Source organism: Eptesicus fuscus, chromosome 7, assembly GCF_027574615.1.
Source record: "Eptesicus fuscus isolate TK198812 chromosome 7, DD_ASM_mEF_20220401, whole genome shotgun sequence".
Classification (NCBI taxonomy): Eukaryota; Metazoa; Chordata; class Mammalia; order Chiroptera; family Vespertilionidae; genus Eptesicus; species Eptesicus fuscus.
In genome coordinates, this window is record NC_072479.1 from 77,032,565 (window position 1) to 77,056,214 (window position 23,650).

The 23,650-nt window shown below is 44.3% G+C and overlaps 1 protein-coding gene across 1 annotated transcript in view; it reads left to right on the top strand.

The window, feature by feature from the left end:
• Positions 1 to 23,276, top strand: part of ST8SIA1 (ST8 alpha-N-acetyl-neuraminide alpha-2,8-sialyltransferase 1) — a 133,991-nt gene extending 110,715 nt beyond the window's left edge. The window contains exon 5 of the mRNA XM_008140483.3: positions 22,374 to 23,276. Within this exon, the coding sequence (XP_008138705.1) occupies positions 22,374 to 22,860 (487 nt within the window). The 3' untranslated portion in view covers positions 22,861 to 23,276. The remainder of the gene's footprint in view (positions 1 to 22,373) is intronic.
• The last annotated feature ends 374 nt before the right edge of the window (positions 23,277 to 23,650 follow it).

Here is a 23,650-nt window from a genome sequence, read left to right on the forward strand (position 1 = left end):
AGAATAAAAAATAAGTAATCATCAGGCCCAATCAGGAAAAAAAGGCTTAGAAAATACCTTTCTCAAATACTCTTCTTGAATTACTTATGATATGTTCTATGAATATATGCATTATAGCTGTGAGCCAAATACTCAAGATTAAGTAATTTGCTGTCTAAAGTCCTAATAGTAAAATTCAAAAGCAATTAAAAATGTAGGGATCACAGTATGGTGATTATAGGAGGGAAAAGAGGATAAAGGGGGATAAATGGTGATAGAAGGAGACTTGACTTAGGGTGGTGAGCATACAGTATAATATACAGATGATGTATTACAGAACTGTACACCTGAAACCTATATAATGTAATTTACCAGTGTCACCTGAATAAATTCAATTAAAATATAATTATAAATATGTAAAAATGTAGGGAATTAACAGTAGTAAATATTTTAAACCCAGTTTGGGGGTGGAGAGTAAAGACGTTACTGTAGTTTGCCCACTTCTATGGTTTAAGTACATTGTCACTGTGGCCAACCTCAAGCTACCAATGTGAAGTCCGTGTGGAGTTAGAGAGAAATGTGCACAATCGAGTTTCACGTGCCTTTAAGGAGCGAGCTTCGGGTAGACCCATCAGTTCACAATTTGAGAAAAACAATTTAAAAATTTCATCTCATACTGTGTACAAAAATCAACTGTGTACTCATTGTATTAGTTCCTTAGGGTCACCATAAGAAATTACCACAAATGGAGGTTTAAACTAGCAGAAATGTACTCCCGGACAAGTCTGGAGGCTAGCAATCTGAAATCAAGGTATAGTCAAGGGCATGCTTTCTCTGAGGTTCTAGGGGCGGATCCTTATCTCTTCTTAGCTTCTGGGGGTGGCCAGCAATCCTTGGCATTCCTTGGCTTACAGACTCATCACTCCAATCTCTCTCTGCCTCCATTGTCACATGGTGTTTCCTCTGATTGTGTCTGTCTCTGTTTTGTTTTCTTATAAGGATACCAGCCATTGGATGAGAGCCCATCCTAATCTGCTATGACCTAATTTTAATGACTTACATCAAAAAGGCCCTAATGCCAAATAAGGTTATATTTTGAAGTTCCGGGTAGATGTGGATTTATAGAGGACACCATTCAGAGCAGTATAAGGATTAACACATAAGATGTAAAATACAAAAACAAAAAATAGCATTAATGTGAATTCTTATTTGTTCTGAGGATGGAGCACTTTCTAATGGGAGAATTCACAAAAGGTGATGTATACATACATTTTAAATTAGTTCTTGTCAGTAACATCATCTAAATTTAAAAACTCCAACCATAATTTAGAAAAAAGAACATCAGATATAAACAGAAAAAGGGTAACTCTCTTTCATATACAAAGGTAGCATATATAAATAGTTAAGAAAAATATTTCAGTCTTAGGAAAAATTGGACATAGAGGTAACAAAATCATGAAGGAATAAATACAAATGGCTTATGAAATTCATAAGTATTCAACTATATTAATAACTAAGTACAGTTACATTAAAACCATCAGCAAACTATTTTTAACTAACCAGGCAGCAAAATTAAAGCGAAAAGATAACAATGATGGTGAACATTGTCATGGGAGAATAAATAAGTACAACCTTTCTTCTAGAAAAACAAAAGAATTGACATGTATCAAGAACCTTAAAAATGCTCCTACCTTTTGAATTTGTAATAACACTTCTGAAAGTCAAACCTAAAGGAATAATCTTGAGATCCATGAAGCATAAAGAATTAGAAATGAAAAATTGGTATCAAAGAATTAAGTATTATCTTGAACAATTAGAAACACTCTATTGTTGAGGATTTATTGCAGAGAATATAATCCATTCTAGTTCGTTTAAGCATAAAGGGATTTATGTAAGTGGGTTTTAGAGTTGGTGGGAGGGAGAAGAAACGCTGAGGGATCAGACACCAACTCCTAGAGCCACAGAAGCTGCTGCAGTCAGTGGAGTGTGGAATCAGGCAGCCGCATGTCATGCTGGGAAGCCGCAGCTCCTGCTGCTCACTCCAGACTCGCGCTCTGGCTTTGAAAACAGGCCCCTGGTCTCTCCTCATTTAATTCAGTTCAGATTTCAAGACACACAGTTACATCTCAGGCTGAAACTTACATCACAACTGTAACCCTCGCTGTAAAGAGTTCAGGAAGCGCAGTTAGCTCTCCAGTTTCTGGGTAGAGCACGCCACAGAGGGAGGTTGAAATGGGCATTGTGTGAGCCCATCCGTGTATTTGCCACACCCCAAACATCCAAAATATAGGAAATGCATTCAATGGCTTTAAATGACTTTGGAAATACTTTTGATTTAGCGTTTACTTAAGGAGCATGAGATGGAAGCATATGTAATGCATGATCTCAACTGTGTAAAAAATATATAGGGGACAAAACAATGTAGAGAAATATGCCAGTGCATTAAACACTCACGCAAAACTATGGGAGATTTTCTTTCTCATAAGTATACCTTTTCTACAATAATCACAAATTAACTGTAGAATCCTCATTTCCCATGAAAACAAGCAAATTCATGTTTGATAAGTAAATGCAAGAATTAGTGACATGAACAGAAAATAAGTACCCATTGCTATTTGTTTTGCTGTTTTAGGATTTAAAGAAATCCAGGAAAAGCTTTTTCATTTCCCTCTAAACTTGGCTTTTTCACAGTAGCCTTGAGTTGTGGCTGCTGAGATAATAGTATAGGTAGCACAGTTTAGCCATTTAGATATGCATTTAGGTTTTGTGTGTATGTGTGTGTCTTAGGCAATATATGGATAAATATATGTAAGTATCTATAATATTAGTATGTGTAACATATGCAAATATATAATTTTGTATAAATATAGGTATATATAAATACATAATATTTATGTTAAAGTATATGACTAGTATATTAAAGTATATGACTAGTATATTAGTGTTCTCCAGAGAAACAGAACCAAAAGGAGCTATATAGGTAGATAGACAGAGACTGAATGACAAAGAGATTGATTTGTTATAAGGAATTGATTATGGAAGATAAGAAGTCCTACCATCTACTGTCTGCAAGGGGGACCCAGGAAAGCTGGCAGGGTAGTTCCAATATGAGCCTGAAGGACTGAGAACCAAGAAAACCATGCTATAAGTTCTAGCCCAGATCCAGAGGCCCGAGAACTGATAGTGTAAATTCTAGTCCGAAAGCAGAAGACTGATGTCCTAGCTCAAGTAGGCAGGTAGAGGGAGTGAATTCTCACTTTCTCTGGTGTTTTGTTCTATTCACATACTCAAGAGATTGGACAATACACACCCACAGTGGGAGGGCCATCTCTTTTACCCAGTCCACCATGCAATGCTAATTTCATCTGGAAACACCCTCATAGACACACCCAGAAATACTATTTAACCAAATATCTGGGCACCCGTGACTTAGTCAAGTTGACACTGAAAATAAACCATCGTAACTACATAGAATCTTAAGTTAATATTAATATATAAAGAAACTAATTTTATTTATTAATCATAATTATAAATCAATGAGTAAAATAACTGCTTGTAAAGAAAAATGAAACCCAGAAATGCAGTATGTATATGGTCTTTTCAAAGTTAACTAGCGATATTATATACTTTGCGTTCTCATAGAATGCTGCTTTTAATTAAAATCCCATTGGTAGTTTGGAGTGAATAATTTTTATTGTTTAGCAACTATGACAAATTTCACTCATTTTTTCAGTGTCTTTTCCTTAGATATTAGAAGTTTTCTTTTTGGAAAATTAGCAATTTTCTAATTTAAATAATTTCCTGGAATAAAACTATCTAAGTAGAGCGAACGTTTTTTTTCCCTATTATTTTTCCTTGTGAGGCAGCTTTTATTGCTAAACAGCTGTCTGGACCATGCTTTCCAACTTAGCATATGACCGAGCATGTGACTTTCCTCAGCTATTCTAGGGGATGACTTAACTGCCCCACCTTATTACAAGACACCCCTGCAAGGTGAAGCCAAAAGGTGTAGACTAACATGTGAAAATAAAAATAACCCAAGAGATAGAAATAAACTCTTTTCCTTAATTCATCCTTCATATATTTGGTCTCTTATTCTAATACATAATGATTATAGGGCATGCTGTTAAGAAGGTTCTAATATATGCACTGTTCTGTTTTTCATTTGTTTGTTTTTTTACTTTTCCATTTTTGAACAGTGAGCAAAAAATGGTGTTATTAACCATATTTTAGAGAGATAGGAGAATGACTGCTGTGTATATGTAACATAAAATGTGTTACTCAAAATACTTTTTAGTATAGGCAGACAGTGATGAAAGACAGATAGAAATGGAAGAAATTGCCATGTGCCTTGCATCTAATATAGGTGTAAGTAGGGAAAATGGTTTACTTTAAAAACTGACGTAATCTACTTGGATCACAACCTGAAATGGAAATAGATGCTCTGTTTTCAACAACTGTAATATAATTAACTCCTGGGCTCTGTTTTTACCTAGCCACAGAATCAACTGCTTTGCAGTCTCCTGAGGTTTGTTAGGGGCTGTTTGCAGTTCATGACTTGAGAGAATTGGAGGTGAAATGAAATGAGTGTATGATTAGTCCTTGAAGTTGAAGAGAACGAGCGAGACACACCTCACCTCCTTCTTTGCTATTTTCTTCACTTTGCTGTTTCCCCTCTCCATCTTTGTTCAGTGCAACAGAAAATAATGGGATCAGTGATTGGGAGAGAAGGGATTTTTGTTCCTTTTCTCTCTTTGTATCTCAGTCTCTGTATCACACAAGCTTCTGATTGCCTGATTTTGTCTTCACATTTTTTTTTTTCATTTTAAATTCACATTCTCTTCCTTTTGTTCCTTTATTTTCTGTTGTCATGTTCTCTGTCTCTTCTCCTTTTCTTTTCCATCTGTCCCCACTCCTCCTCTTCTTTTTCCCAGGTGATGGGATAAATTGGAGAGATAGGGCAGTGATAGTGTGATGAGCAGGTTGGGTGTCTGAAAGGGCCAAGCAACTCAGGTGGAGTCTGTCTTGGTTCTGGGAGGTAAATTAAATATGGCTGAAGGGATTTCCCAGGAGTAGGCTTGAGATGGTATCTCCAGTATGTGATATAGTCTGCATGTGATATTTTGGGAACCATGACATTTCCACACTTTCAGTAGAAGATACAAAAACACTAAAAGTACCAGTGGAGAAGAAGGGGCCAAGGTTGGGAAAAGCAGCCATGAATTACTGGGACAAGAGAGGGGGTCACTGACTTCAGTAGTGGTAGCCAACTTGGTGTCCAGAAGAACCAGAGGTACCAGCCACAGTTCATGGACAGCAGTGCTGGACCCCAAGGACAAGACAAGATCAACCGCATTAGAGACAACCTAAGGATCCACCATTTCTAGGGGGAGCCAGAAGGTGAGGAGGAGGAGAGAGCTCCTGAGAGGGAAAACCAGCTCTGGCGGAGTTTTCATTTTAAATAGAGGTGCTATTTACCCCAAAGACTGTTTTACTTCAAAGACACTGAATTGCTTTTAATTGACAAATTTAAGGATTTTTTCATGCCATTAGCAAGAATTGGAGCACCAGAATAAGATGAAGGCACTGTAAGGTAGAAAAAATGCTAGCCTTTTCAAATGCGAGTCATGTATAAATTTCACTCCTGCTACTAGGGGTGTGAGTGTGTGTGTAAAATAGAAATCAGTATGTTAATAGATGTCAATGCTGAATGGTAGAATGGGGATATTATTGATTTATTTTTCCTTCTCTCATATCCTATATAATAAAAGAGTAATATGCAAATTAACCATCACTCTGCTACACCCACCAGCCATGCCCACCAGCCAATCAGAGCAAGTATGCAAATTAACCCCAACCAAGATGGCTGCATCCACAGAGAGCAGGAGAGAGGCTTGGGTTTCCCTGGCAAGGGAGGAAGCCAAGTTTTCCACACACCCTGGCGGGCCCAGGCCTCCACTCAAGGGTACAAAGTTTCAATTATAGAAGGTCAATAAATTCCAACAGAAATGGCGGCAGCCACGGAGCTGGAAGAGCAGGAGGCTAGGATTGCCCAGGCGATGGAGGAAGCCAAGCTTCTGTAGCCCTGGCCGGCTCAGGCCTTCACTCCAGGCTACAAAGTTTCAATTGAAGATAAATAAATCCCAGATAGCAGGGCCTTTGTTTGGGTCACCGGGGGGCGTGGCTGGCCTGCAAACCACCACAGGCCCCTCGCCCAGGCTGCCCCACAGCCCAAGGGAACCCCCACCATGATCCAGGACACCCTTCAGGGCAAACGAGCTGGCCCCCACCCATGCACCAGGCCTCTATCCTATCTAATAAAAGAGTAATATGCAGATTGACCATCACTCTAACACACAAGATGGCTGCCCCCATGTGGTCAAAGATCTTGCCCCCATGTGGACACAAGATGGCCACCACAAGATGGCCAGCAGGGGACGGCTGTTGGAAGGGACCAGGCCTGCAAGGGAGAGCAGTTGGGGGCGATCATCCCTGCAGGGGAGGGCAGTTAGGGGTGACCAGGCCAGGCAGAGGAGGGAAGTTGGGGGCAAACAGGCTGGCAGGGGAGCAGTTAGGCATCAATCAGGCTGGCAGGGGAATGGTTAGGGGGTGATCAGGCTGCCAGGCAGAAGCGGATAGGGGCAATCAGGAAGTTAGGCAGGGGAGCAGTTGGGAGCCAGCAGTCCTAGATTGTGAGAGGGTTGTCCGACTGCCTGTTTAGGCCCGATCCCACCAGGACCAGGCCTAAATGGGCGGTTGGACATCCCTCGAGGGGTCCCAGATTGGAGAAGGTGCAGGTTGGGCTGTGGGACCCCCAGCCCCCGCACGAATTTCGTGCACCAGGCCTCTAGTTTAATATATATATATATTTTTGTTGTTGTTGTTGTTGTTGTTATTGATTTTTTACAGAGAGGAAGGGAGAGGGATAGAGAGCTAGAAACATCGATGAGAGAGAAACATCGACCAGCTGCCTCCTGCACACCCCCTACCGGGGATGTGCCCACAACCAACGTACATGCCCCTGACTGGAATCGAACCCGGGACCCTTGAATCCGCAGACCGATGCTCTATCCACTGAGCCAAACCGGTTTCGGCAATATATATTTTTTGAGTAACTACTATATGCCAAACATACTTCTTTGTGCTTATCTTTATGTTTCAGTTGCTATAGATTTGTACAAGTATAATTTTTTTTTGCTTTTGTAAAGAGATGCTTATAATTCAGTGTTATTTAAAAATTATCCAATTCCCTCATTGTGGTATTTGAATGACTCATATCCCACCAGACCTTGGGGTTGACCTTTTGTTCTTGAGTATATACTTTTGAGGTTGGTTAATTGTAAATTCAAGGTTTTCAGGAATCATTTTGTAGAACTTTTATAGAACTTAATTCTCATGCAAACCTTTTCAATCATAACTTGAGACCTAACATGTTGTGATTATGTACAAACCGGCATTCTGACTTGATCTTCACAAGCAGAGCACATTTGCCAGTTAGCATGATACCCTTGTACTCAAATGTTCATACCCAAAATGGGCTAGGAGCTTCATGTGGAAGTCAAGCCTAGTAGTTGATTTTGTTTTTGAGATAATGATCTCTCTGTACCACACCAAATACAAGGGGTTTCTTTGCAGGTAGATCATGGACACCCTGATATGCCGTGGCAGCCTGCAAAAGTAGCCTTTGCAAGGTACAGGTGGCACATACTAGGAGATGGTCCCATCTGCTTGCTCATGAGTATCAAATGCGTCCTCTGATGGCTTTTGGGATTTGTAAATGATGACTTCCCTTTAAAAAAACTCTCACCTAGAAGTCTCCCCAAATTAATTATATCTTTGGGCTTGCAATAGCCAGCATTCAACCCGCCAAGCCACCCAGCCAAAGGCAGCATGGGTGGGATATTAGGTCCGCCTTTGTTTCTCGGATTTAGTCAGCGGGATGAACAATGAGGTCAAGTGTCCTCACCTTCCACTCTGTCCTGGGTCTTAAGTGCAGCTGGCCGCCCCTCCACTCCCCATATACTGAGGGGAGAAAGACCCCTGCCTTCACACCCTTTCTAGATTTTCAGTTTGAGTTGAGTTTGTGTCACAATAGAGAAATTCAAGTTACTTTCTAACTTTTCAATTGAGAAATAAAGAGAGACTCTAACCCTAGGAATATAATAAATTTAAAACACTATATGATTTATATTTATAACAAAGATTTTACCAGCACATTTTTAAAATAAGTTATAATTGAATAATGGAATATGTAATTAAATAAACGATACCTAGAATAAATGCGCAGTATATTAAAACTGTTCATGCAAATAGTTTCATTAATTGCTTTAAATTACATTTTGGAGAGCATAGATAAATTTTTTTGTGAAAGAAATGGATGGTGCATTTTATAATATTTTGGAGCGATCTCATTGTTTTCTAAAACTGCTTATATTTAACTTTTTTATTATAGAAAAAAGGTTCTTCGATATTCTCTTTCTGCTTTAAATAAGTCTCTGATAAAGTACGTGAAATTGACCATTTTCTCTGACCCCCTACACTTACTCTTTTCTTGTCCTTTCTGTTTACTGATAGTTTGGAATACCTGTCACATATTAAAATTTTCCAACAAAACAATGAAAAATGAGCATACAATTATACTTACTTCAGTATTCTAGTAATGTATATATACACACATGCCAACTATATCCTGCCTAGAAAGTGTTTTTTAAATTGTTTTCTTATAACTTGCATCCTTGGAGATAATCTTTATTTCTGTAGAATTCTTTAAGAATTTATTTCTCATCACTTCTTTTTTCACAGAGGAGAGGAATGGTGATGATGCTGATGCTGGTGAAGATGATGGTGGTGAAGTTTTAGATGAAAGCCAAAAATTATAAGACTTTTTATGTGCCAAGCACTGTTCTAAGTGCAGCAGCACACATATGAAGTCATTCAGTGCTCACAGCAACTCTATAAGTAGGTGCTCTTAATACCTCCAGTTTTTTTCAGATGAGAAAATTGGGGTATAAAGAGATGAAGTAACTTGCTGAAGGTTGTAGTTTGCCTGTGGAAGAGGCTGAACATGCAGTCTTCTCAAAGTACCTTCTCAGTTATTGGAAGCCACATTTTGACACCATCATCTATATTAGAAAATTTTGTAAGATATTATGTGGAAAAACCAATGGGCTTCTAATATGCAATCTGTTTTTTTTTTAAAATACAAGGTGATTGCTTTGTGTCAACATTGACATAATTTTTTTTTTTTACTTAAAGGTTGAAATTCACAGATTAGAATATACCTCACTTAATTTTATGTCTCAAAAGGAATTAATATATGATTTTAAAGTTTAGTATACTTTAAGTTCATATTGAAATTTAGGGAAATAAGAATAATTGCTATTTTTGAGAACTACAAAAGTGAAAAACCATAAAAGAACACCTATCAGAAAAATAAGCATAACTTCATTTGTCCTGGAAAAAATAAAATTAAAAATGACTATATAATCCTTGGATGTTTGTAAAAATTACCATATTCTGTTTACAAGAAAATGAACTAGTATCTAGTTAGAGATTTATATTTCAGAGTGCTATTCAGTTTCTAATTACCCATTTTCTGGTTTAAGGCAAGGAAATAGTTTGCACAAAAATCATGGAAAGAAAATGTTGCTTTACAAACAAGAAGGCAATCAAAAGTAACTCATAGTATCTTATTATTCCTAAAAAATCATTTTTTTTGTTTTTTCCTGTGGCATATTTTGAAATGAAATGCATTTTATGAAAAATTGCAACGATGCTTAGAAACTCACTCATTCCTTTATGCATTTATTCATTCCACAGTGAATGTCTACACTGTATCAGGTATAGTGTTATGCTTAGGGAACACAAAGATAAAGGACATTAGCTTTTTCTGAAGGAACTCAGTAAATGAGCCATAAAAACTAAAGAGATAATTATATTCAGTTCAGATTTATCCATCTCTGAAAGGATTGTCTTAAATTCCTATCCTCTTAGAAGCATCCCAGTTTAGTTTGAAGTGCCCATCCTATAAATATTTTAAAAGTTTGCATTCTTAGGACGTATTTTAATGTGTACTGTGTATGAATGGAATAGTTTGGTATGATGTGGTTTCTATTGCAGTCTAGTAAAATATTCTCCTGTGGAAGAGATACTCCCACAGGATAAGAAGGTACAGGAAAGATTTATAAATCAACACAAAATTAACGTTCATTGACAGAGGAAAAGGAAGCAACAGCTGTGTAAACAAATAGCTGTGCAAAGACTGAAAAATAACAGTGAGCAGCCATGAACATGGCAAATGGTCTAAAATATGAGAAAAGCAAGTAAATAATATGAGGAAATGAGTAAAGCCACTGGAAATCACTGAAAGTTTTGAACAGGAAGTAAATTATAAGGGAAGTGTTCAAATAAGAGTTATTGTAGAGAAAAATTAGAAAAGTATTTTATGTAGAAGTGAACTTTAAAAATGAAATATGCTTAAGAGATGAATTAACTTGCACATTTGTGAATCTTTTGTAAATGTGCTTTATATGATACAAACAACAATATAATAATATTAAAAAAATTAAGGCCTAGACAATTTGGCTCAGTCGGCCTGTGGACTGAAGGGTCCTGGGTTCAATTCCGGTCAAGGGCATATGCCCGGGTTGCCGGCTTGATCCCTAGTAGGGGGTATGCAGGGAGCAGCCGACCAATGATTCTCTCTCATCATTGATGTTTCTAGTTCTCTCTCCCTCTCCCTTCCTCTCTGAAGTCAATAAAAATATATTTTAAAATGTAAAAGAATAAAATTACAACATAGTCCTAATTTATTGTGTTGAAAAGAGTAAACTCGAAACTCACAATTATATTGCTTTGCATTTATGTGACTACTAAGGTGCCTGACTTTTCAAAAGGAAATAATTTAATAACACAAGTAACTCATAAATGTATTCACCTTCTAAAAAATGAAAGCATTCCAGATGAAGCTAAAGTTTCCCTTGACCAATTAGCCAAAGAACATAAATGTATAATCCATGGACACAGACAACATGGTAATGGTCTGAGGGAAGGCAGGGCCAGGGCTGGGTGGATGGGGGCAAAGTGGGAGAAATGGGGACATCTGTAATAGTGCCAACAATAAAAATAAAGACAAATAAATAAATAAAGCTTCCCTTGACCCTTTACCCCTCCCCCATACTCACTACTCTCTCCATTAGGTAGGCATTATTTTCAGTTTAATGTGAATCCTAACATTTCCCCATGTATTTACACACATATGTGTTACCATAGAAAATATATATACTAGTATATTTTTAAAAAAATATATTTCATTGATTTCTTACAGAGAGGAAGGGAGAGGGATAGAGAGTTAGAAACATGGATGAGAGAGAAACATCGACCAGCTGCCTCCTGCACACCTCCCACTGGGGATATACCCGCAACCAAGGTACATGCCCTTGACCGGGATCGAACCTGGGACCTTTCAGTCGGCAGGCCGATGCTCTATCCACTGAGCCAAACCGGTCAGGGCTATATACTAGTATCTTTATCTGGTGTGATAATCCACTATACAAATTGCAGTAGTAATTATGGAATTTCTTTGCTTTTCTTTTTTTTTTTTTTTTTTTTTAAATTTCTTTATTGATTAAGGTGTCACATATTTGTCCTCATCCCCCCATTCCCATCCCACCCCTCTCCCCACGCATGCCCCAATCCCCTGTTGAACTTAACCGTTGGATAGGCTTATATGCATGCATACAGGTCCTTTGGTTGAACTCTCCCCCTCCCCCCCACCCTCCCCCTACCCTCCCCTATCCTCCCTCTGAGGCCCGATAGTCCGATCGATGCCTCCTTGCTTCTGGTTCTGTTCTTGTTCCTCAGTCTATGTTGTTCATCATTTCCTCTAGATGAACGAGATCAAATGTCACTAGATATATACTAATAAGAACTGAATGTGAGACGAGCAATAATATTTATGCTGACAGGCAAATGAATCAATCTGTAGCGAGCTTCCCCCTGGACCAACAGTTCTTTTGAGACCCAATTTCGATGTCCAGTAGTTCCTTATGTGTACATGTCAGCACTGACCCCTCAGCTCTGGATGGTGGACAAATGGTGGTAATGGAGGTCTGACTCCCTCTGGTTTGGTCTCGGCCGATCCCAGGGGCACGGCGTCACCTGGACTAAGGGGCACGTGGCCTCACCCATACCCAAGGGGCGCGTGGTCTCACCCGGGCCTGGGACCCAGCCTCACCCGGATGGATCCAGGGGCGCACGGCCTCACCCGGACCCAGGATCTGGCTTCACCCGTACCCAAGGACACTTGGCCTCTCCCAGACCCAGGGGCACGTGGCCTCACCCGGGCTTAGTTGCACAAGGCCTCACCTGGATCCAGGGACACATGGTCTCTCCCGGACCCAGGGACGCTTGGCCTCTCCCAGACCCAGGGCCACTTGGGCTCACCTGGGCCTAGGTGCACGAGGCCTCATCCGGATCCAGGGACGCATGGTCTCACCCGGTCCCAGGGACGCTTGGCCTCTCCCAGACCCAGGGGCACGTGGCCTCACCCGGGCCTAGGTTCACGAGGCCTCACTCGGATCCAGGGACACATGGTCACACCCAGAACCAGGAACGTTTGGCCACTCCCAGACCAGGGCCACTTGGGCTCACCCGGGCCTAGGTGCACGAGGCCTCATCCGGATCCAGGAACACATGGTCTCACCCGGACCCGGGGACGCTTGGCCTCTCCCAGACCCAGGGCCACTTGGGCTCACCCGGGCCTAGGTGCACGAGACCTCACCCGGATCCTGGGACACATGGTCTCACCCGGACCCAGGGATGCTTGGCCTCTCCCAGACCCAGGGCCACTTGGGCTCACCCGGGCCTAGGTGCACGCAGCCTCACCCAGATCCAGGGACACATGGTCTCACCCGGACCCAGGGACGCTTGGCCTCTCCCCGACCCAGGGCCACTTGGGCTCACCCGGGCCTAGGTGCACGAGGCCGCACCCGGATCCAGGGACACATGGTCTCACCCGGACCCAGGGACGCTTGGCCTCTCCCAGACCCAGGGCCACTTGGGCTCACCCGGGCCTAGGTGCACGAGGCCTCACCCGGATCAAGGGACACATGGTCTCACCCGGACCCAGGGACGCTTGGCCTCTCCCAGACCCAGGGCCACTTGGGCTCACCCGGGCCTAGATGCACGAGGCCTCATCCGGATCCAGGGACACATGGTCTCACCCGGACCCAGGGACGCTTGGCCTCTCCCAGACCCAGGGCCTCTTGGGCTCACCCGGGCCTAGGTGCACGAGGCCTCATCCGGATCCAGGGACGTATGGTCTCACCTGGACCCAGGGACGCTTGGCCTCTCCCAGACCCAGGGCCACTTGGGCTCACCCGGGCCTAGGTGCACGAGGCCTCATCCGGATCCTGGGACACATGGTCTCACCCGGACCCAGGGATGCTTGGCCTCTCCCAGACCCAGGGCCACTTGGGCTCACCCGGGCCTAGGTGCACGAGGCCTCACCCGGATCCAGGGACACATGGTCTCACCCGGACCCAGGGACGCTTGGCCTCTCCCAGACCCAGGGCCACTTGGGCTCACCCGGGCCTAGGTGCACAAGGCCTCACCCGGATCCAGGGACACATGGTCTCACCCGGACCCAGGGATGCTTGGCCTCTCCCAGACCCAGGGCCACTTGGGCTCTCCCGGGCCTAGGTGCACGAGGCCTCACCCGGATCCAGGGACACATGGTCTCACCCGGACCCAGGGACGCTTGGCCTCTCCCCGACCCAGGGCCACTTGGGCTCACCCGGGCCTAGGTGCACGAGGCCTCACCCAGATCCTGGGACACATGGTCTCACCCGGACCCAGGGACGCTTGGCCTCTCCCCGACCCAGGGCCACTTGGGCTCACCCGGGCCTAGGTGCACTAGGCCTCATCCGGATCCAGGGACGCATGGTCTCACCCGGACCCAGGGACGCTTGGCCTCTCCCAGACCCAGGGCCACTTGGGCTCACCCGGGCCTAGGTGCACGAGGCCTCATCCGGATCCAGGGACACATGGTCTCACCCGGACCCAGGGACGCTTGGCCTCTCCCAGACCCAGGGCCACTTGGGCTCACCCGGGCCTAGGTGCACAAGGCATCGCCCGGATCCAGGGACACATGGTCTCACCCGGACCCAGGTACGCTTGGCCTCTCCCAGACCCAGGGCCACTTGGGCTCACCCGGGCCTAGGTGCACGAGGCCTCATCCGGATCCAGGGACGCATGGTCTCGCCCGGACCCAGGGACGCTTGGCCTCTCCCAGACCCAGGGGCACGTGGCCTCACCCGGGCCTAGGTGCACGAGGCCTCACCCGGATCCAGGGACACATGGTCTCACCCGGACCCAGGGACGCTTGGCCTCTCCCAGACCCAGGGCCACTTGGGCTCACCCGGGCCTAGGTGCACGCAGCCTCACCCGGATCCAGGGACACATGGTCTCGCCTGGACCCAGGGGTGTGTGGGCTCTCCCAGACCCAGGGGCGCTTGGCCTCGCCCGGGCACGGGGTCCAGCGTCATCCGGGTCCAGGGGCACTTGGCCTCACCCGGACCCGGAGTCCGGCCTCACCTGGACCCAGGGGCATGTGGCCTCACCTAGACCCAGGGACGTGAGGCCTCACTTATACCCAGAGGCGTGTGACCACACCCGAGTCCAGAGGCGCGCAACCCCGCCCGCACCCGGGTCTCAGCGGGGCCCCGTCTTCCCGATCCCAATTCCTGCTGGTCAATCTCCCCTCAGCAATTCCCCTGGCCATCCTTCCAGAGCTCCAGTATGGCTGCTGCAGAACTCGTCGGGCGGCGGCTCGGCGAAGCTCCGGTGCACCCGGTGCATGGCGGTGGGCCAGTCTGGCGTCGCTGCGTCGGCCCTTGGGTCTGCATAGGTGGCCGGTCGCCGAGCATGCGCACCTGGCCGCTTCCGGGGCGTTGAGATTCTTGACGGACTCGGAGGTCAGCAAGCGCGGAGTCTCCCACCCCATGTCTCATAGGGGCTCGTCTGTCCGTGCTTGGCTGCCAGTGGAGCCGTCCCCTCAGCCGGAGACCGCCGGGGGAACTGCGCCGAGCACGTTCCAGGCCGCTGTTGTATCGCCTGAGCCATAGTTCTTTTGTGTCGCCTGAGCTGTAGTTCTTAAAGTGTGGTCTTTGGGTCACCGGCATCAGCATCATCCCACATACCCCTCTTTTATTCTAGTTGTAGAGCATCTACTCAGCCAGCCCTATGGTGGTCTTGGATGGTGTCTGCTCTGCTCTCTTGTCGTAGTCTCAAAGTTGTTGTGGTAGGCAACAATCAGGCTTCCGCCCTATGCCTCCATCTTGGTCCTCCTTTGTATAGTTAAGTCTTGATTGTTGTTGGTGTCACTGGGGGGGCTCTCTTTGTCTATAAAGGAAGAGTTGCTGTGCAGGAGACACGTTTATGGGCCGGGTCTTGGTGCAGCAAAGCTTTGGCGCTCACTGAATATTCCCGTTGAATGTGTCCCTTATGCACGTGGTTGAAATCTGGTGTCATCTCCCACAGACCACTAGATGCCCTCGTTTCTGGGTCTCCAATGGGGTGTAGATCAGCTACTGCCTTAGGCACTCAGCAAGGATTACAGCAAAAACTGTAGTTTCTTCCTCCTGTCTGAGTGGCCCTGGAGCAGTCCGACTAGAACAGCAGATCATCTGGTCCGCTGCCAGAGGGCAGGCCACCCACATGCATAAGCCATTGCTTGGGGCGCAGGTGTGCCTGCAAGACTTGCGGGGCAGGTCTTCAAAACATGCGGGGCGGGTCCCAGGGCGGGGCGGGGTCTCAGGGCGCCAACAGGCCATGGTGCGGCGAGCCTCGATGGCTGTGAGTCTGGTCCTTCTGCCTTCCATGTATCTAAGTCCCCTAGTTCCGCACTCCAGCGCAGCAAACACTGATTGCTGGGCGCACCTCTGCAAGAGTCCCGCCTCTCCCCGCAGGCATCTGGGTCTCCCGGGGTTCGCCAGAAGATGGGTTTCAGGGTGATGGAGAGCTAATCTCCCTTAGGTTTGGAACAAAAGCCCCTTTCCCCCGCCACCAGCCAGACCCACGCACCTCCACACCTCATCCCCTCCGATTTCGCTGGGTGCGAGGCAACAGAACAGCCTTTAACCTCCGCCGCCATCTTTTTCAAACTTCTCAATTTGTACTTCTTAATCCCTTCATTTCAGTCAACTCTACTGAAGTCTAGCGCCGCCGGGAGGTGCACGGAAAGGGCGCCCGGGCCTCCGTCCGGTGCGCGGTGCGCGCGTCCCGCGGAACCAGGCGCGCGAGGGCTGCGTGGCTGGGACGGGCGCTGGGCGGCCGCCGAGCTCCAGGCACCGCCATCACCGTGTTCCGGACGTCGCCGCCGCGGCGTCCCCCCCAATTTATACTTTTTAATCCCTTGAATTCAGTCAACTCTACTGAAGTCTAGCGCCGCCGGGAGGTGCACGGAGAGGGCGCCCGGGCCTCCGTCCGGTGTGCGGGGCGCGCGGCCCGCGGGACCAGTCGCGCGGGGGGCTGCGCGGCGGGGACGGGTGCTGGGAGGCCGCCAGGCTCCGGGCGCCGCCGCTGCGGCGGCATCCCCAGCGTCCCGGGCCGGGCGGCCTGCGGGGGCGGCGGAGTTGCGAAAGTGAGTGAGTTTCCCAGGGTTTCGCCCGGAATGGGGTTCAGTGCAATCGGAGCCGGTGCTCAGCGCACTCCGGAGCCTTTATCTCCTTCCTGCCAGTGAACTCCGGCCAGGTCATCAGCCGCCCCCTCCTCTCCGGCTCCATCCTCCCCGCAGGCGCGTGTGCTCGTGTCTCCGCCCGTTTCTCCATACCTCAGGCTTTTACGGCTTCCCCGACTGTCCCCGTGGCCTTCTCCTTCCCCCCAGCTGTGGGCATTTCAGTCCGCCAGCTCTCCTGTGGTTCTGGACGATGTCCATTCTGACCTCTAGTTGTATTTTTGAAATTGTTGTGCCCGGCTGCAGGTTAGGTGTTTAACCTATGCCGCCATCTTGGTTTCTCTTTCTTTGCTTTTCATATAACATCTTGCCTTGGAAATATTTCCATTTCGATACAAATAGAGCTGTGTTATTAAAAGAACTGCTTTGTATCCAGAGTCTGGATACAACTGTTTTTGCTATTTCCTTCATGATAGACTTCTAAGTTGCTTCTGAGTTACTGCATCCTTCAGCAAACATTCATGCATCTTTTCTTAGTGCCATGTGCCCAGCACCCTTCCTGGTGCTGTGGATTAGCAGCAAACAAAACAAAGTTCTCCTTGTGGACATTCAAGAAGACATAAACAATAAACAAAGACATGCACATGTACTAAAATGTCATGTAATGACAGGTACTGCAAAGAACTGCAACAAAGGTGAGAGATGAGGTGGGTGGTCAGAAAAGGCTTCCCTGAGGGCTTTCATTTGAGTCAAGACCTAGGAGAAGTGAGGGAGGTTGCTCTGTAAATAGCAAGGGGACCAGCTGAGAAATGGAAGTGCTGGGTCAGGAGGTGTGAATATTGAAAGTGCCAAATCACCTTCTGAACTGTCTGTGACAATTCATATTCCTATTTGAAGCATGAAAGTACCCATTTCTCATATTTTTTCTAATAATTATTGACATGCTTCTTAATTTTTACCAATTTGATGTATGGAAAACTGTTCTTTTGCTGTAGTTTTAATTGGTATGAATTTCATGCTTGTGATTGTGCATATTTTATTTTAATTTATTTAATTAATTAATTTTTTTCCAGTGTCAACTTTTAAAAAAATATTTATTATTGAAAGTATTACATAGGTCCTCCTTCCCCCCCCCATAAACCTCTTCCAGCCCACTCCCGTCCTCCCTACCCCTCAGACACTCGTCACGCCATTGTCTGTGTCCATGGGTTATGTATATATGCATACAAGTTCATTGGTTGATCTCTTCCTGCCCACCCTCCCCTGCCTTCTGTCTGAGATTCAACAGTTAGTTTGTGCATATTTTAATATGTATATTGGCCCTTTGAATTTGCTCATCTCCGACTTGGCAGTTCTAAATTTATAATATATCTTTGTTTTATTATATATTTCTAAAATGTGATTGCTATTGTGTAAAGAAGCTATGATATGTTTGTTTGTTTTTAAGACTGTTTTTAGAGCACTTTTCGGTTTGCAACAAAATTGAGAGAAGAGAGTACAAAGATTTCCCATATACCTCAAACCCACACGTGCACAGCCTCTGCCATTATCAGCCTCCACACCAGAGTGGTACATTTGTTATAATTGATGAACCTACATCAGCACATTATAATCACCCTAAATCCCTATTTTACGGTACATTATGGGTCACTCTTGGTGGTGTACATATTGTTGGTTTGAACAAGTGTATAATGACGTATTTCCATCATTATAGTATCATGTAGTATCTTTTCACTGCCATAAAAACCCTCTGTGCTCCACCTATTCATTTCATTCTTCCCTTCCAACCCTGGGCAACCACTGATTTTTATATTGTCTCCATAGTTTTGTCTTTTCCAGAATGTCATTAAGTTGGAATCATGCAGTATATGGCCTCTTCAGATTGACTTCTTTAACTTAGTAATATGCATTTAATATTCCTCCCTGTCTTGTCATGGCTTGATAGGTCATTTCTTTTTAGTGCTGAGCTATCCATTCTATGAATTTAATAGTTTTTCTATCCATTCACCTACTGAAGGACATCTTTGTTGCTCCAAGTTTTGGCAATTATGAATATGCTTGTGCAGGTTTCTGTGTGGATATACATTTTCAACACCTCTGGGTATACCAAGGATTGTGATTGCTAGATTGGATGGTAAAGTCTAATTTTGTAAGAAACCACCAAACTGTCTTTCAAAGTGGCTGTACCATTTTGCATTCCCATCAACAATGAATGACGAACCCTGGCTGGTTTTGCTCAGTGGATAGAGCGTCGGCCTGTGGACTGAAGGGTCCCGTGTTCGATTCCGGTCAAGGGCACATGTCCAGGTTGCGGCTCAATCCCTAGTAGGGAGGGCGTGCAGGAAGCAGCCAATCAATAATTATCTCTCATCGTTGATGTTTTCATCTCTTCCTCTCCCTATCTCTCTGAAATCAAAAAAAATATATTTAGAAAAAAATGACAATAAATGATGAGCAACAAGGGATTTATGTATGCAAAAAAATGAAAGAGTGCACATACAGGGATGACTGGAGCATAGGGTGAGGGCATGATGAGTAGCTGAGTTATGAGGCTGGAGAGATAAGCTGGACACCACTCTTTTATAATTCTGATTTAATTTTTTAATAGTTTGGTAAAATTCAAAACCATTTCTGTTAAACTCTTGATTAGGATAACATTCAATGTAATAAGTATGCCATAAATAGTTATTAAATTGCATTAAATTGAGTTAAGTAATGTCATTTATTGAAAAATGAAGTAGATAAAAGTGATACAATACAATATACAGTATGGTCTGGTTTTTAAACAATGTTAATAAAATTAAAAGTATAGTAAATCCAAGATGTGTGTTCCTTTTCAAAGTTAAAACTCAAGGAAGGAAGACTACCCTCTTCAAGAATCATCAGTCAGCTTTAAGACAGGGAACAGAAAATCAATTGCCTTGATTATACTGGAGCTGTCTATAATTCGCCTTAGTATGTGGTCCACTACAAAAATAGGGAAAGTTCCATCAGCCAGCAGAGCCCTGTGGAATAGGAGTCACTTGGCGCAGCAATAAGGAAGGAATTGTTTAAGGAAACAAAAGGGAACAACTGGAAGTATACTAACTGCTTTAGAATGTTGTTGGTGGAATGAGACCTAGAACGTAGCTCTGAGAACAGAATGGACATCGGAAGAATTTTCTCTTATTAAGGTCCAACAGTGTTTGAAAGACAGAAGGGGATAATTCAGTACAGGTGGAGAAGTTGGATGTTTTAAAGAGGGGAAACCCACTTTGAACAAGAGTTCTTTAGAAAATGTGAAATAGCTTGTTCCATGACACAGCGGGGAAGAAGGAGCACTTCTTCCTCTTAGAATTGCAACAAGGATAACATCCTATATAATAAAAGGCTAATATGCAATTAGACCGAATGGCAGAACAACCGGTCGCTATGATGCGCACTGACTACCAGGGGGCAGACGCTCAACGCAGGAGCTGCCCCCTGGTGGTCAGTGGCTCCCACAGGGGGAGCACCGCTCAGCCAGAAGCCAGGCTCTCAGCTGGCGAGTGCAGTGGTGGTGGCAGGAGTCTCTCCCACTTCTGCAGCAGTGTTAAGGATGTCCGACTGATGGCTCCAGGACTGCAAGAGGGCACAGACCGGCCTGAGGGACCCCTCGAGTGCACAAATTTCATGCACCAGGCCTCTAGTTGAAGATATAAAGAGGTGTTGAGGGATAGATGCAGAGAGCTAGACAAATTACGTTAATGGCTTTGATCTTCTAAATAAGTATATCCCCTGGACACTTATATCACAATCAGTGGGGAGTGCTGGATAAAAATTCATCTCCCTGGACAACTCTCATCAGAAAGTGATATCACATCATTCCAGCTATAGTTTGAGAACCACTGTTCAAACAAAGTAGAATACTATCTGCAGTGTATATCTACATTATTGAGAAAGAATTACTGTTTAGGAGGAGAGATAGGGATGGGCAATTAAGAAGGATGAAAGATTGCCTGGGCAGTGTGGCTCAATGGTTGAGCACTGACCTATGAACTAGGAGGTCACAGTTCGATTACTGGTCAAGGCGCATGCCCCAGTTGCAGGTTCCATCCCCAGTAGGGGGAGTGCAGGAGGCAACCAATCAATGATTCTCTCTGATCATTGATGTTTCTATCTCTCCTCTCCCTTCCTCTCTTAAATCAATAAAAAAATATTTTTTAAAAAGATGAAAAATTTAACATTTTCTAAGCAGAGCCTATTTGGAAGTTGGGAAGTGGGAATTTCTGCTGGAGAAGCTAGCTCAGCTCCAAAATATGGTTCAATGGGCTTCCCTGACTTCTTCTATGGTAAAGTGATTCCACCTAAAAATGCTGTGATCCCTTCTCTATTTGTCAGAGCCCAGGAAATATTGCTAAAGCAGGCTGCTGAATCAAGGACATGAAGAAAACTTGAGCAATTTCCCTTCCTTTGGGCTTGAGAAACACACTTTTCATGGCAGGCAAGGTTAATAACACTGGTTGCTGCATAAAATCCTGTGGATTTGTGTATTCAGAACTTTGGTTTCACATTATTTATGATGAGCCCAGCCAAGATGTCAGGCCAGACTCCTTCTGCTAGTTGTGGCTCAGCTCCATTCTCAGATGCTGCTGCTCCTTCCGCACATAACCTGAGATGGGCGGCTCCCCTTCCTGTGGAAGAAAACAAAGGTTGCAAGGCCCTAGCCCATTTCATTGTCTTTTTCTCTTTGTTTTCACTTGAGCTACTCCAGCAACTTCTTAATTGGTCTTTAGTTCACCAGCCTCCTCCTTCTCCAGAACACCTTCTCCACTGCCAGAATTACCTTTCTTGACATGGACTGACCACTAAACAAATGATGAAATATTTGTAACCCAAATAGTAAATCCTATAAGTGTTTACTGCTGTGAAGATTCCCCATGGCCACAGAGTGAAGTCCAAACAAAGGAGAGATGCACAAGTTTTCTGCCACATGCCTCGTCTGTCACCACAGCCTCCATCATTCCAGCCTTACTTGTTACAGGAACACTGAATCCTCATCATTGTTTTAGTACTCTCTATACCCTTGTCAGTGACCAAAGTGTCCCAAAAATTGGGTCATTAAATTTTTAATTCCCCAATGTTTGACACATAGTGTGTGCACCATAAATTTTAGGTGCACATAGTTGACCTTTCACTTCATATAATCCAAAGTGAAAGAAAATAGGAAAGAAGTGTTTTTTTTTGGTGCAAGCAACATGGGCAACTCTTAGCATCATTTTATAACAAGTCTTTTTTTTTCTATGTAATATTATAGTTACAATATAGCATTGATTGATCTGAATACTTGTAGAATCATAGAATTTCAAAGTGAAGAAGCATTTTTGAAGACGTTCCTTTGATTTGCAGATGAGGAATCAGTCCTGTGCTCATGTCAGACCACACAAATAGCTTTCATCAAAATCCTATTCAATAACCAAAACTTTATGAATTCATGGGTATTAAACCATCCTTACATTCCAGGCAAATAAAATGTGGAAGAGAACAAAATGTGCAATGCATTTTAGTTAAGAGGACACCTCATTAAGGACTCTCAACCTGAGTCTAGGTTGCTGAGATGGGGGAAAGCCAAGCGACATGATGAGAGAGAATTGGAAGTTCAAGGATGTATGAGCAATCAAGCCCATCAGAAGAACAGCAGAGTGGGTGTTGATGGATTTCTTTTCTCCAGGGTAATTGAGCCTCTTTTTCTCTTTAATAGGTTTCAGAACCTGCTGTGGTCCAGAAAGACATTTGTGGACAACATGAAAATTTATAACCACAGCTACATCTATATGCCTGCTTTTTCTATGAAGACAGGAACAGAGCCTTCCCTCCGGGTTTATTATACACTGTCAGATGTCGGTGCCAATCAAACAGTGCTCTTTGCTAACCCCAACTTTCTGCGTAGCATTGGAAAGTTCTGGAAAAGTAGGGGAATTCATGCCAAACGCCTGTCCACGGGACTCTTTCTGGTGAGCGCAGCCCTGGGCCTCTGTGAGGAGGTGGCCATCTATGGCTTCTGGCCCTTCTCTGTGAATATGCATGAGCAGCCCATCAGCCACCACTACTATGACAATGTCTTGCCCTTTTCTGGCTTTCATGCCATGCCGGAGGAATTTCTCCAACTCTGGTACCTTCATAAAACTGGCGCACTGAGAATGCAGCTGGACCCGTGTGAGGATACCTCCCTCCAGCCCACTTCCTAGGGACAGTGGGAAAAGGAAGAACTAAGCCAGGGTATTTTTGCTAGGTTTTCTACAGGACTGCAAAAGGAAGTGGTGCAGTTGTTTCATGGATTTGCCTGGGCCACTTGCAAACAGCAACCGCCATCCAAAGGAAACTCTATTTTTAATGTTGGCTTGGAGGACAAATAGGAAGTAAGATGTTTTATGAAGTATTTGATAGCACATTGTGGACTTGCAACTAGTGACATTCTGATGAAATGATGTTGGCAAAGCACATTTGCATGGTTTAAATCGAGAAGGTACAGTTCATAAGTAAGGCGGAACTCTAGTTGTTGAAGTTGAAGAGTTAAGGTTAATAAAGGAAATGCCAGGGCAAAGTGTTACTGATTATCAATAAAAGCTGGCTTAATTAAAAAAAAATTACTTATGAAGACTGAAATTAGAACCATAGATTTTTTTAAAAATTATTATTTATTTTTGTCCTATTTAGGGGAAGTGAATAGGAAATGGGGTAGATTTTTAAAAAATCCCTTACTGAGTATTAAGGACACAAAACACTACAGCTGACATTGTGATTTGTTGAACCAAGTGTATGTTAACTGTGGTCCCCCTCCATTTAAAAAATGTTACATAAGACTTACTTCCTCCCCCTTTGTCAAGTCTACTTAGACAATGTGAAATATTGTTGAAGTTAGAGTGTGTTGATTCACAGTCTGAATAACGTGAACCATTTTTCCTCCTCCTCAGAATGTAGGGCATACATTCAATTTTAGGTCTGCATTTTGTAAGCCTGTTTGCATTGTTGTTATTT